General features: G+C 49.1%; 1 protein-coding gene across 1 annotated transcript in view; it reads left to right on the top strand.

Moving 5' to 3' along the window:
• The window catches only part of LOC125258941, a 47,022-nt gene extending 38,684 nt beyond the window's left edge, over positions 1 to 8,338 (top strand). The window contains exons 6-12 of the mRNA XM_048176228.1: positions 4,251 to 4,673; positions 5,454 to 5,696; positions 5,904 to 6,161; positions 6,504 to 6,806; positions 6,886 to 7,134; positions 7,227 to 7,310; positions 7,579 to 8,338. Of these exons, the coding sequence (XP_048032185.1) occupies positions 4,251 to 4,673; positions 5,454 to 5,696; positions 5,904 to 6,161; positions 6,504 to 6,806; positions 6,886 to 7,134; positions 7,227 to 7,310; positions 7,579 to 7,645 (1,627 nt within the window). The 3' untranslated portion in view covers positions 7,646 to 8,338. The remainder of the gene's footprint in view (positions 1 to 4,250; positions 4,674 to 5,453; positions 5,697 to 5,903; positions 6,162 to 6,503; positions 6,807 to 6,885; positions 7,135 to 7,226; positions 7,311 to 7,578) is intronic.
• The last annotated feature ends 4,298 nt before the right edge of the window (positions 8,339 to 12,636 follow it).

Raw genomic sequence — 12,636 nt, forward strand, 5'->3', positions numbered from 1 at the left:
CTCTCTCTCCGGATGGCGATGTCCTTTTACCGAGACTGAAGCATGCCTCGGCGCTTCTTCGGCTCAGGCAGAGGACAATTAAGTGTTTTCCGTTGGAATGGAATGGAATATGATTTTGTCCGTCTCTGAGCGTTCCTCCCGTGATGATAACGCGAAAGGGAACTGCTCTGGGCTCAGACCCCAAACATTTATAATATAAATGTGTTTTGTACCCGTGACGTCGACCCGCTCGACTATCGTGGGTGCGAAGGCATGCGTTTATACGATGCTGCCTCAGATCGGAGAGACGCTATATATATATATATATATATATAATCGAATGATATATAAGATATATATAAGCAAAATAAATAGGTCCTCCATGACGTTAACTCGTTCATGGAGAAAACCTTATTTTTCGTGTGCCTTGTGCCCTCTATATCAACTTATTTGACTATCGTGGGTGCAAGGGCGTGTGATTTATACAATGATGCTCCAGTTCGAGACGCTTGCAAGCTATCTCTTCTCTGGAGCTCATAGTCACTTAAAGAGACAGCACTCCCCACCAAGCTATTCATAATAACATCCATACTGGTGGGAAGGCGTTTCGATCAGTGTGTCAGACTGGTACTGCTCTGCACACTATGGCAGTGTTGCAGGTGGACCAGGCTGACCTGCGAAGAAGACTCAAAAGCAGACTGTGGCGAGTTGTGCTTCCCCTCGTAAAACTGGGGACCAGCTCGTCACGTTCAGCAGCCTTATAATATCTAACACCCGCCCCTTCTCAATATCTTCACATAAACCCTCTTTCCCCACCACCTCTGGTGCTTCGGGGGGCAGCGGTTTTCAGTGAAATGTTAGGTGTTCCGTTGATTCCTGTAACACATCAGGACGTGGAACATCTAACATCCCCTCAAAGGGAAGTATCAAAATTAGTGCCCATTTCAGAGAACTTGGCAGCATGGAAACTACTGCCAGGGATTTCTGTGTGGGTTCTAAAGACAGTAGAAAAGGATACAGAATCCAATTTATTCGTCGTCTTCTGTGTTTCAATGGTGTGGTCTCCACTACCGTGAAGCCGGGTCAAGCGACTTTACTGTCACAAGAGCTGCAATCTCTTCTAAAGAAAGGGGCCATTGAGCATGTTTCCCCCTCTAGAGAGAGAGTCAGGTTACTACAGCAGATACTTTTTAGTTCCTAAAAGGATGAGGGGTTGCATCCAATCTTAGATCTTCGAGACTTAAACCATTCAGTCACAGCTCTCAAGTTCAAGGTGTTAACCGTAAAGATGATCGTGTCACAATCCAACATCACGATTGGTTTGTCGTGATCGATCTCAAGGACGCATATTTTCACATAGAAATATTGCCACAACACAGGAGGTTCCTTAGGTTCGCTTTTGGGGGCGAAGCTTACCAATATCGGGTTCTTCCTTTCGGCCTAGCCTTATTACCCCACACATACACAAAATGCATGGATGCAGCACTGGCTCCATTGTGACTCCAGGGCATTCACATTTTGAATTACATAGACGACTGGCTAATACTAGCACAGTCACGAGATGGCGTTACAACACAGATGTCGTACTAGCTCATCTATTTTCTTTAGGGTTGAGACTAAACGAGAAGAAAGTGTTCTCTGTCCTACCCAGAGAACGACATATTTAGGGGTCATATGGGATTCAACCATAATGCAATTGTCTCCCGCTCGAGTCGAGACCATTCTAACCACCCTGAACAATGACAGGCTAGGCCAAGATTGCACTGTTCCCCACGGCAAATAAGGGCAAGGGCACGTGCTGAGTGCTTCGTGCCCATTCTAAAATCCATGTTTATGGAAAGTCCCACGCTAATGCTTCGTGCACTTTCAAAAATCTATGTTTATGGTAAGGGTTACGCACTGCGGCTTCATTCCCTTTCTATGTGGCTCAGACCCCGGTTCTTCACCTTGGGTCCCACTCTATATGCGTTGATGTTGCAAGATGCCAACAACAGACGCTTCCCGTACAGGCTGGGTAGCGGCCTTAGGTGGCTGTCCAGTCCAAAGGGATATGATGAGGTCATCATCTCGAATTGGCACATCAATTGCCTCAAATTGATGGCTGTATTTCTGGCCCTGAATTACTTCCTCCACCAGTTAAGGGGTTACCATGTCCTAGTGCGGGTGGACATTACTGTGGTAGCCTCTAATAGAATCGCCAGGGTGGACTGCATTTGCGACGTCTAGATAGGCTAGTGCAGCGCATTCTGCTCTGGGCTCAGGACAAGTTCCTGTCTCTCAAGGCGATTTATATCCCCATATATCTGTCCAGACAGAGCATACCGACAGGGGAGTAGAAACTCCACCCAAGGTAGTCAAACAAATCTGGTAAAGATTTTATGAAACAGAGATGGACCTCTTCGCCCCCCAACAGGCAGTGCAATGTCCACTCTATTTCTTTCGGAGTCACCCAGCTCCCCCTGGGTCTGGATGTGATGCGCATACGTGGCCCAGAATGCGCCTGTATGCGTTTCCGCCGGTTTCTGTGCTCCCAGGAGTTCTAGCCAAAGTTCGCCAACAAGGGACTTGCCTCTTACAGATAGGATAAGACAATGGAATATTGTTCTCGGAGATAATATCTCTCCTCGACGGCTCGCCATTGGCAATACTGAAAAGGAGCGACCTTCTGTCTCAGGTGCAGGGGACAATATTTCATCCCCTGATGGAGATGTGGAAACCTTCATATTTGGTCCCTGAGGGGAACCAACTGAGGGACACAAGGCTTTCACCTGATGTTATTGAGACCATTTTAAATGCTAGGGCTCCCTCCACTAGATAAAGTTATGCCAGCAAATGGGGTGTCTTTGAAACATGGTATATTGTACATAATGCAGATCCAGTTAACTGCCAGATTGCTACAGTTCTGGATTTTCTGAAGGGAAAATTATCAACAGGGACATGCCTCGCAACTCTCAGGGTTTATGTGGCCACTCTTTTGGCTTGCCATGCTCTGATTGACGGGGTGCCTTGGGGCAAGCATGTCCTGCTCTCTCACTTCATTCGAGGAGCTAGGCGGCTTAAGCCTCCTTCTAGAACCAGGTTCCCTTCATGGGACCTAGCAATAGTCCTAGAGGGCCTGATTGAGACCCCCTTTGAACCGTTAGAGTCAGTTTCTGACAAGCTGTTAAGTCTGAAAATGGTTTTCCTAATGGCTATATCTTCTCTAAAGAGAATTGGGGAATTGCAGGCTCTGTCCATTGTGCCATCCTGCTTAGACTTTGCCCCAGTAATGGTGAAAGCTATTTTGCATCCTCACCCTGACTATCTGCCTAAGGTTCCTTTCTCGAACTTGCATCCGGTCACTCTTGAAGCTTTCTGTCCTCCGCCGTTTACTACGCCAGAGCAGGAGAGACTTCACAGACTGTGTCCAGTCTGTGCTCTTCAGGCTTACGTCCACCGCACTAGCCAGTGGCGTAAGTCAGAGCAACTGTTTGTCTGTCATGGTGGTCATAACAGAGGTGTGGCCGCCACTAAACAGACTGTCGCATTGGGTGAGAGATGCTATTGCCCTTGCCTATGAGGCACGTGGTCACACTTCGCCAAAGGCATCAGGGCTCATTCCACCAGGGTGGTTGCCTCTTCTGGAGCTTTGGCGGGGGGCGCCCCCTTACAAATGTTTGTGATGCGGCAAGCGGGTCCTCTCCGCACACATACATAAGGTTTTATAGTTTGGATGTTCATGTTTCTCCGGGCTCTCACGTTCTTGAGTCAACATCGCAAGCTAGTGTCTGAGACTCTCTGTGCTTGGTGACACACTTCACAGCCTGGGGGTCCGGACACACAGTGCGGCGGCGTCGGTATTCTCGTTCCCATAGCGCTGATACTCAGCTTGGAGTGAAGCCTTTGAAAGGGAACGCCCCGGGTTACTTCACTGTAACCCTGTTCCCTGAGAAGGCGGGAATGAGAAACTGCGCTTCATTGCTGCACTGAGATGTCCCAGGACTGCTCTTCAGACAAAATATCTGCTGATCCACCTGTGGCACATCTAATTATAGCCTCGCTTACGACGCATTCCAATGACGTCACGCAAGGCTATAAATATAGGTCAATTTCATTGACGTTGTTTTATACATATATTCACAGCTGGTCACGACTAAAGACGTTCCCATAGCACTGATAAAGCGCAGCTTCCTTCTCAGGGAACAGGGTTACAGTGAAGTAACCCGGGGAATTCTGTGAATACTATATGTCTGTTCATATATATATATTTTTTTTTTTGGGGGGGGGGACAGGATTCACAATTGGAATGACAGTCATGCAGAGCAGTTTGTTCTGAAACTCTTCATTAAAGCAGCAGAGACTGAGACACAGACAGGAGAGCAGATGCTGAAACTGTTAACATCAGTCTGCACCTATAGATCTTTTCTTTATGAAGAGACTGACAGAATTAAACAGAGTGATTTCCTGCTGGATCTTTACTCGCATGTGAAGAACTATGAGACTCAAACAGGCAGGAGTTTCCTTCCAGCATTACAGTCAGTTTTCCAGTCACCTGATGTCTGGATCATAGATCTCTCACAGAGAAAGACCTCCGTCCTCCTGGAAGTGCTGAAACTCCAAACAGAGAAGAAACCAGTAGAGCTGAGAGGATGTTCAGAGGAAGAGAGTGAAATGATGAGTTTTCTTCAGTGTCTGCCCTACATCTCACAGCTGAGGTAAGAGAATGTCCATCTAATGTTTAATGAGTTTTGGTTCTTTGAGATGTGGGTGTTGCACTCAAAAATGAAGGCAGATAAACGAGAGCTTTAAGGGACAGAGTTTAAGCAGACTAATGCTGCGTCCTGAACTCCAGATTCACCTACTTGTACTATTCCTTAAAAGTTTGTACTGTTCCTCATGTATTTGCATAACGATTTCTTTTAAAAGTTAATGACCATCTGTAGCTTTATAAAAATTTACAATGCTGTTACAGATGAAATATAATGTAGGTAACAATGAATAAATATCTTTTTGTCAGGTTAGATACTGATTATTAATACTCAAACCCCTTTATCTAAACTCCTCTACTTAACCGTTGGTCTCGTACATCCGCCATGTTTGTTGTTTTTTAACACGTTTTTTTCATGTTTGTAGTTCTAAACGAATCCTCGTCCAACACACAATGGCTTGTGTGCAACATTAGCCTATTTACATTTAGTGTAAATAGACATGCGTATAAGGCGACTACTGTATATAAAAATCTTAAAGGAGAATGTACAGCAAACATGCCCCAGACCCCCTAGAAATTTTGAAGTACTTTTGTAAAATTCTTGCATCCTGAGCAACTTTCTGAGATCTGACCTCGACTTGAACGTGACTGAAAACAAGAGTTTCTTTCTCTATTCATCCTTCTGTGTCTTCAGGAACCAGAAACACTCAGGTCTGACTGTAGGACAAATTGGCTTAACATTTACTGTATCATGACAAAAAATAAAATAAACTGTGTGTGTGTGTAGATCATCTAAAGAGAGTCTCCAGAAGCTGGTTGAATGTGTCTATGAAGCTCAGGAAGAGGAACTGACTCAGTACTTCTTGCAGAAAGTAGGCGGAGATCTGACTTCCTGTTCAGTGAGCTGGGAAGAGCTTCACTATTTCCTGCAGCACAGAATTCAACAAATCGCTGTGAATTTCAGAAAGAGCAACACTCAATGCAAAGTCAGAGAAATTCTGCCTTTTCTGAACAGGATTCAGTTTAAACGGTAAACCACTCCATAAATGAGTTCTTTCACAAAATCTGCATGTAAAAACACTTTAAACTTGATCGAAAACTTTAAAATGAATGGTGAGAATTGTTAAGATTTATTGCTTTATATTTTGTTACCCATATAAACCCAAATTATTATCATGAAGAAAAACAATAAAAAAATTTACAGTGATTAATAATGATTTGTATGATGTCTGTACAGGATGAGCTCCAGCTTCATGCTGTCTGTCATCAGAGAGATCTATGAGAGCGGCTCTGGTGGATTTGTGTCCAGTCTGTTGAGTTCAGTGAAGAACTACATCAACCTGCAGAGCAGAGAGCTGGACTCTGTCCACTGCGCCGCCCTGCGCTTCACACTGCAGCACTGCACTGCAGTTTCACTCAGCCTGCTGTGGACCTCCATAACAGAGGAAGAGCTGGAGAGCATTGTGCCTCTCTTCAGACATGTCTCCAGCCTCAGGTCTCACTGCTTTCCTCTATGAGTGCTTCTCAATTACATCCTTCCTTTACCTGAGGTGTCTAGACTAGAGTCCTCCTCAACATTGAACAATAGATTGAGGTCTACAAATGTGTATATGGCAACATCATAAATATTGTATTGCATTTATTGTGCCTCCAAAAAGTCAACTTTTTTAATTTGTTTAATTATCATCATCATTTGACAATGGAATTTTTTTTTCATATATTTCTTCCTCAAAAGTACTGGAAAAATACATTCATATTTAGTGTTTTAAGATGCTTTGACTCTCAGCTGGTACTGATGTTACCAGAATCTGTTGATTTGGTGTTTGTCTGTGTTCAGTGTTGACAGGCGGCTGTTACTGAAGATGCTTCACTGCTGCAGTGTCTCTGATGTCCAGCAGGAGGCAGCAGCAGTTCTGCTCTCCGTCCTGCAGCACAAGCTGGACTTCTGCTGCCATTCTGCTCTGGATCTGACAACAAACACAGACTCTGAGACTCTACATCTGACCACTGAGGACTGCCGTGTGATGAGCACAGTCATTCAGAGAGCTCACACACACACACAGCTGATTCTACAGGACTGTGAGATCAACACAGCTGGAATGGACCAGCTGTTCCCAGTGTTACATTCTGTCAAACTCTGGTGAGAAACACGAACACATTACATTCATACACAAACAGACTAAATGATCTATAATCATCTGTTGCTCTGTGTGTTTCAGCTGTGATAAATCTCTGCTGCTTCAGTTTCTGGCTCATGTGAGGCCTGAGGAAGCTGCGTCTCTTTCTCGAGCTCTGGGTGACGAGGTCGACCTCAGTCAGACTCATCTGGAGCCGCAGGTCTGTAGAGGTCTGGTGCTGATTCTGGAATATTCTGAAGGACTGACTGAACTGGATCTGAGTCAGTGTCGTCTCACTGATCACAGCCTGGATCTGCTGCTCCCAAACCTCCACAAAGCACAAAACATTGAGTGAGTGACTGAGACAAAGAAGAATAAAGTATAATCTGTAGTATAATGTAATATTTGTTGCATTTTGTCTGATTTGTTTGTTTGATCTGCAGTTTTAGTGGCAATAGCATCACTGACATTGGGGCTCAGAGAATCTACAGTATCGTCTCTGACAACAGTAACATAAAGACAGTAAGGTGTGTGTCTGAACGCCACAGAATCACATTCCCTTCTGAAGTTATTTGATCTGAAGTCTTTTTTTATGTTATAAAAAAAAAAACTTGACTCAAAAATAAAACTGAGAGCTCTGAGTTAAAGTGATTTCTCTTTGATACAAGGCCATTTTGTTACTGCTTTTTCTTCACTGTCTACTTCAGTTCATGTCTACAAATCTGATTTGTGTTCATGATTGTGTTTGTTTCAGTTGTCTGTTGCTAATATCAGTGTGTGTTTGTATCTCTGTAGGCTCTTCAACAACAGAATTGAATTCAGACAGCTCTTCCTCACAGACCCACGATTTGAGATCTGGTGAAGCCAATAAACTCTCTCTGGAATCAACAAGACGGTGAAACAACCAATGCAGATCTAGAGAGATGTTGAGGTAACAGGTGTGAACACTTTTGAAGAATCCGCCCATCAGAGTCCCAGAGATGAATCTGTCCAGCAGATTGTGAACCACATTCATGTTTTATCATCACCTTCAGTCATAATCAACACTGGGTTTCTGTTGCAATAACTGTGTTTTGTAAAATGACAAAATCCATCTAATTTGTAAACTCTTTCTTTTCTCCATCCCTTTATATTATATGTGTCATGCAAGGTTATTCATTTTGAATTCAGTTTTAATTTCTATTTCATTTTCCATTTGTCTAGTTAGTTCAGATTCCATTAATATTCACTATAATTATTGGTTTTAGTTCAGTTATTTTTATTTATTTTTAGAGTGACATTTTAATGAGTTTTTATTTTATTTTAGTCAGTTTTGGAGATGTATGTTAGATTATGAGTCTTTTCATTATGTTTTGATGATTTTTGTGTTCTTTCGTTGTTGTTTGTTGGTGTCTTCTGGGTGTTCAGCTGCCGGTTCTTTTAAACGCCTCTTCCTCTTAACAGAGATGAGCTGCTGTGACTCCAGGCCGGTCGCACTGATCCAGACTTCCTGTCAGCCGCCAGACCAACATGTTTCTGATGTTGTTCAATCCATTTAGACCGTAGCAGAAATGTAGGAGAAACGTCTCGGTTACGTATGTAACCCTCGTTCCCTGAAGGAGGGAACGGAGACGTACGTCAGTAGTGACCGACGAATTGGGATATCGCTTAGAGAGCCCTATCAGCTTCGTGTGAACTAAAACAAGCCAATGGAATTGGCGTGCGATATTTGCATAATGCGCACCGCCCCCGACAGGTGTATATAAATAGGAAGCGGATGCAATCGCACTCTGTTTTTCGCTGAGGAGACAGCTGGTGTCCGCACAACAGCGAGGGTACAGAAACTGTGGCGACGGGACGTACGTCTCCGTTCCCTCCTTCAGGGAACGAGGGTTACATACGTAACCGAGACGTTCCCTTTCAGTCGGTCACGTTCGACGTACGTCAGTAGTGACCGACGAATTGGGATCCCAACTAAAGCGCCACAGTTACGAAACCCCTTCCAGTGCCCAGCGCAAGCTCGGCTACCCATAGCACCAGCTGGAACGGTGAAGGGGCGAGCTTACGCCGAGAGAGTCTACTGCTGTCTTACCGAATACCCACTAGGTAAACTAGACTATACTGGGGAAGCGAACCCGAAGGGACGCTGCGGAGGCCACTACCTACCCAATGGGGGAGGAGTTTACGTGGAGAATACACATATGGACTGGCCCGGGGGGCAGTACACATATGGGGTCCCTGGGATGGCTCCACCTGGGTAGGGGGAGACTCATCTGACAGGTGACAGCAGAGCTGGCTCTGCTAAGGGAAAGACACGGGCTCGCCGTAGGGAGTTTAGACCCGTGGACAATTACACATATGGGACCGCTCACGTAGAGGGGTCACGACATATGGGCCCCAGCCAACAGACAGCGTCAGCGACGGATGTAGGCCTGGCATCAGACACTCCGCAATGTCCGAGCCGAAGGGGGAGGCGGAGGAACTCGACAGGGTTCACCAAGCGGGGAACACGACTGGAGTAAAAGTATGCACGTATCCGGCCAGGGGGCGGGAATGGCATTGCAAGCCGACACTTAGAGCGGGTACAACACGTCTACCGACTAGTAGATGCGAGTACACGTGAAGATACCGGCTCTACACGTAGGCTATAAAACCTAGCGAACGTGTTAGGTGTCGCCCAGCCCGCAGCTCTACAGATATCTTTCAGCGAGGCGCCATGAGCCAGCGCCCAGGAAGAGGCCACCCCTCTGGTGGAGTGGGCTCTCAACCCGAGCGGGCAAGGCACGCCCTGGGATTCATACGCCAAGGCGATGGCATCCACTATCCAGTGGGCCATCCTCTGCTTGGAGACAGCCTTTCCCTTCTGCTGGCCTCCGTAACAGACAAAGAGCTGATCTGAGGTCCTGAAGCTTCGCGTTCTGTCCACGTACACACAAGCTAGGGCTGGGTCTGCCTCCTCCGAGGGCAGCGCTTGCAGGTTCACTACCTGATCTCTGAAGGGAGTGGTAGGAACCTTGGGCACGTATCCAGGCCGGGGTCTCAGGATGATGTGAGAATCACCGGGCCCGAATTCTAGGCACGCTTCGTCGACCGAAAACGCATGCAGGTCCCCTACCCTCTTCAGGGAAGCCAATGCAACCAGAAGGACAGTTTTTAGGGACATAACCTTCAGGTCGACTGATCGCAAAGGCTCAAAGGGATGACCCCGGAGAGCTGAGAGAACCAGGGTCAGATCCCAAGAGGGTACGGAGGAAGGGCGAGGAGGATTCAGTCTCCTTGCCCCCCTCAGGAACCTGACGATCAGATCGTGTTTCCCCAGGGACTTACCCTCAACTGCGTGGTGATGTGCAGCGATAGCGGCAACATACACCTTCAGGGTGGAGGGAGACAGCCTTCGCTCCAACCCTTCTTGCAGGAAGGAAAGCACAGATCTGACCGTAGAGACTCCTAGTGGAAGGAGCTCTAGCGGAAGTGATGGTGTCTACGACCGCTTGCGGGAGATCACTCAGAACCTCCGCATCCCGTCCAGGGACCACACGTGGAGGTTCCACAGATCGGGACGCGGGTGCCACAGGGTGCCCCGTCTCTGAGTCAGGAGGTCCTTCCTCAGAGGAATCGGCCAGGGAGGGGCTGTCGCGAGGAGAATGAGGTCTGAGAACCAGGTCCGAGTGGGCCAGTACGGAGCCACTAACAGAACCTGCTCCCCGTCCTCCCTGACCTTGCACAGGAGTTGTGCGAGAAGGCTCACTGGGGGAAACGCATATTTGCGTAGACCCGGGGGCCAGCTGTGTGCCAGGGCATCCGTGCCGAGCGTGCCGCCGGTCAGGGAATAGAACCACTGGCAGTGGGCAGTTTCCGGGGAGGCAAACAGGTCTACCTGGGCCTCGCCGAAACGCTGCCAAATCAGCTGAACCGCCTGGGGGTGGAGCCGCCACTCGCCCGCAAGTGGAGGCTGCCGTGACAGCTCGTCGGCCGCACGGTTGAGCACACCTGGGACATGAGTGGCCCGAAGGGACCTCAGATGCTTCTGACTCCACAACAAGAGATGGCGGGCGAGTTGCGACATGCGACGGGAGCGTAGACCACCTTGATGGTTGATGTACGCAACGGCCGCAGTGCTGTCCGAACGGACCAGTACATGCTTGTCTGACAACAGCTCCTTGAAGCGGGCCAGAGCAAGACGTACTGCTAGCAACTCGAGGCAATTGATATGCCAATGCAGCTGAGGCCCCGTCCAAAGACCCGACACTGCATGCCCGTTGTACGTGGCCCCCCATCCCGTGGCAGAGGCATCTGTGGAGACCACAGCATGCCTGGACACTTGTTCCAGGGGTACTCCGGCCCGCAGGAACGAAGGGTCCGACCACCGGACAAGGGTGCGGCGGCAGCTCGGTGTCACGGGGACACGGAGCGTGCCGCACTGCCACGCCCATCTCGGGACCCGGCCGCGGAGCCAGTGTTGAAGCGGTCTCATATGGAGCAATCCGAGCGGCGTGACCGCGGCTACAGATGCCATATGCCCCAGGAGCCTCTGAAAATCTTTCAGTGGAGCCGCTGTCCTGCGCTTGAGCGAGCTCAGGCAGTTCAACACCGACTGGACGCGCGCCTCGGTGAGACGCGCAGTCCGTGCGACCGAGTCTAGCTCGAGACCGAGATAAGAGATCCTCTGCCCGGGGGCGAGTTTGCTCTTGTCCCAGTTGACCCGAAGACCCAACCGGCTGAGGTGAGCTAAAACCATGTCCCTGTGTTCGCACAACTGCTCTCGCGAGCTGGCCAGGATCAGCCAGTCGTCGAGATAGTTGAGGATACGAACGCCCTGTTCCTTGAGGGGAACAATGGCCGCCTCCGCAACCTTCGTAAAGACGCGGGGGGACAGGGCCAGCCCGAAGGGTAGGACTTTGTACTGATATGCCCGACCCTCGAACGCAAACCGCAGGAAGGGTCTGTGTCGAGGCAGAATCGAGACATGAAAGTACGCGTCCTTCAGGTCGATTGCTGCAAACCAATCCCGGGGACGGACGCATTCGAAAATGCGCTTCTGCGTGAGCATCTTGAACGGCATCTTGTGGAGATACCGGTTCAGGACGCGCAGATCCAGGATTGGCCGTAGCCCACCGCCCTTTTTCGGTACAATGAAGTAGGGGCTGTAAAACCCCGACTTCATATCGGCTGGAGGGACCGGCTCGATTGCATCCTTCGCCAGGAGGACAGCAATCTCCGCCCGGAGAACAGGTGCACTGTCCAACGACACCTGAGTGAAGTGGACACCCCTGAAGACCGGGGGACGCCGGGCGAACTGAATCGCATAGCCGAGTCTGATAGTGCGAATGAGCCAGCGGGACGGGCTGGGAAGCGTGATCCACGCCTCCAGACTCCGAGCCAGCGGGACCAAAGGCACCACAGACGCACCGGGGGTGGGGCAGCAAGGTAGAGTGGGACCCAACTCGGACGGCATGGGAGCGGCCCGGAGTGTGGTCAAACTCTGGGAGGCAGCAGTGCGTATGGGAGACGGCGCACGGGGCGCGGGCTGCACCATCACACTGCCACCTGCTGGCGAAATGGGAGGGGGCTGCGAGTGGCGAGGCGGGGCCTGGCACACTGGCAGGCGCACCCTGTTGTGACCTGGAGTTTGAGGAAACTGCTCTTTTTGTGATAAAGTGGGTACCGCTGGACTCCGGGGAGCCAGCGGCGGTAGATGGACAGACATCACAAATTCCCCCCGGCCCTCCTCCGGGGGTGGGAGAGAAGGTGGAAAACTCTCCCGAAGAGCAAGATCCTTCCCCTCCAGGTTGCCCGTCTCAGGGCCGTGACTTCCTTTTGCGTTTGCCACCTGGCTTGGCTGAGACGGGCTGGGCACCACGTCCGCGACCGGCA

Source organism: Megalobrama amblycephala, linkage group LG1, assembly GCF_018812025.1.
Source record: "Megalobrama amblycephala isolate DHTTF-2021 linkage group LG1, ASM1881202v1, whole genome shotgun sequence".
NCBI lineage: Eukaryota > Metazoa > Chordata > Actinopteri > Cypriniformes > Xenocyprididae > Megalobrama > Megalobrama amblycephala.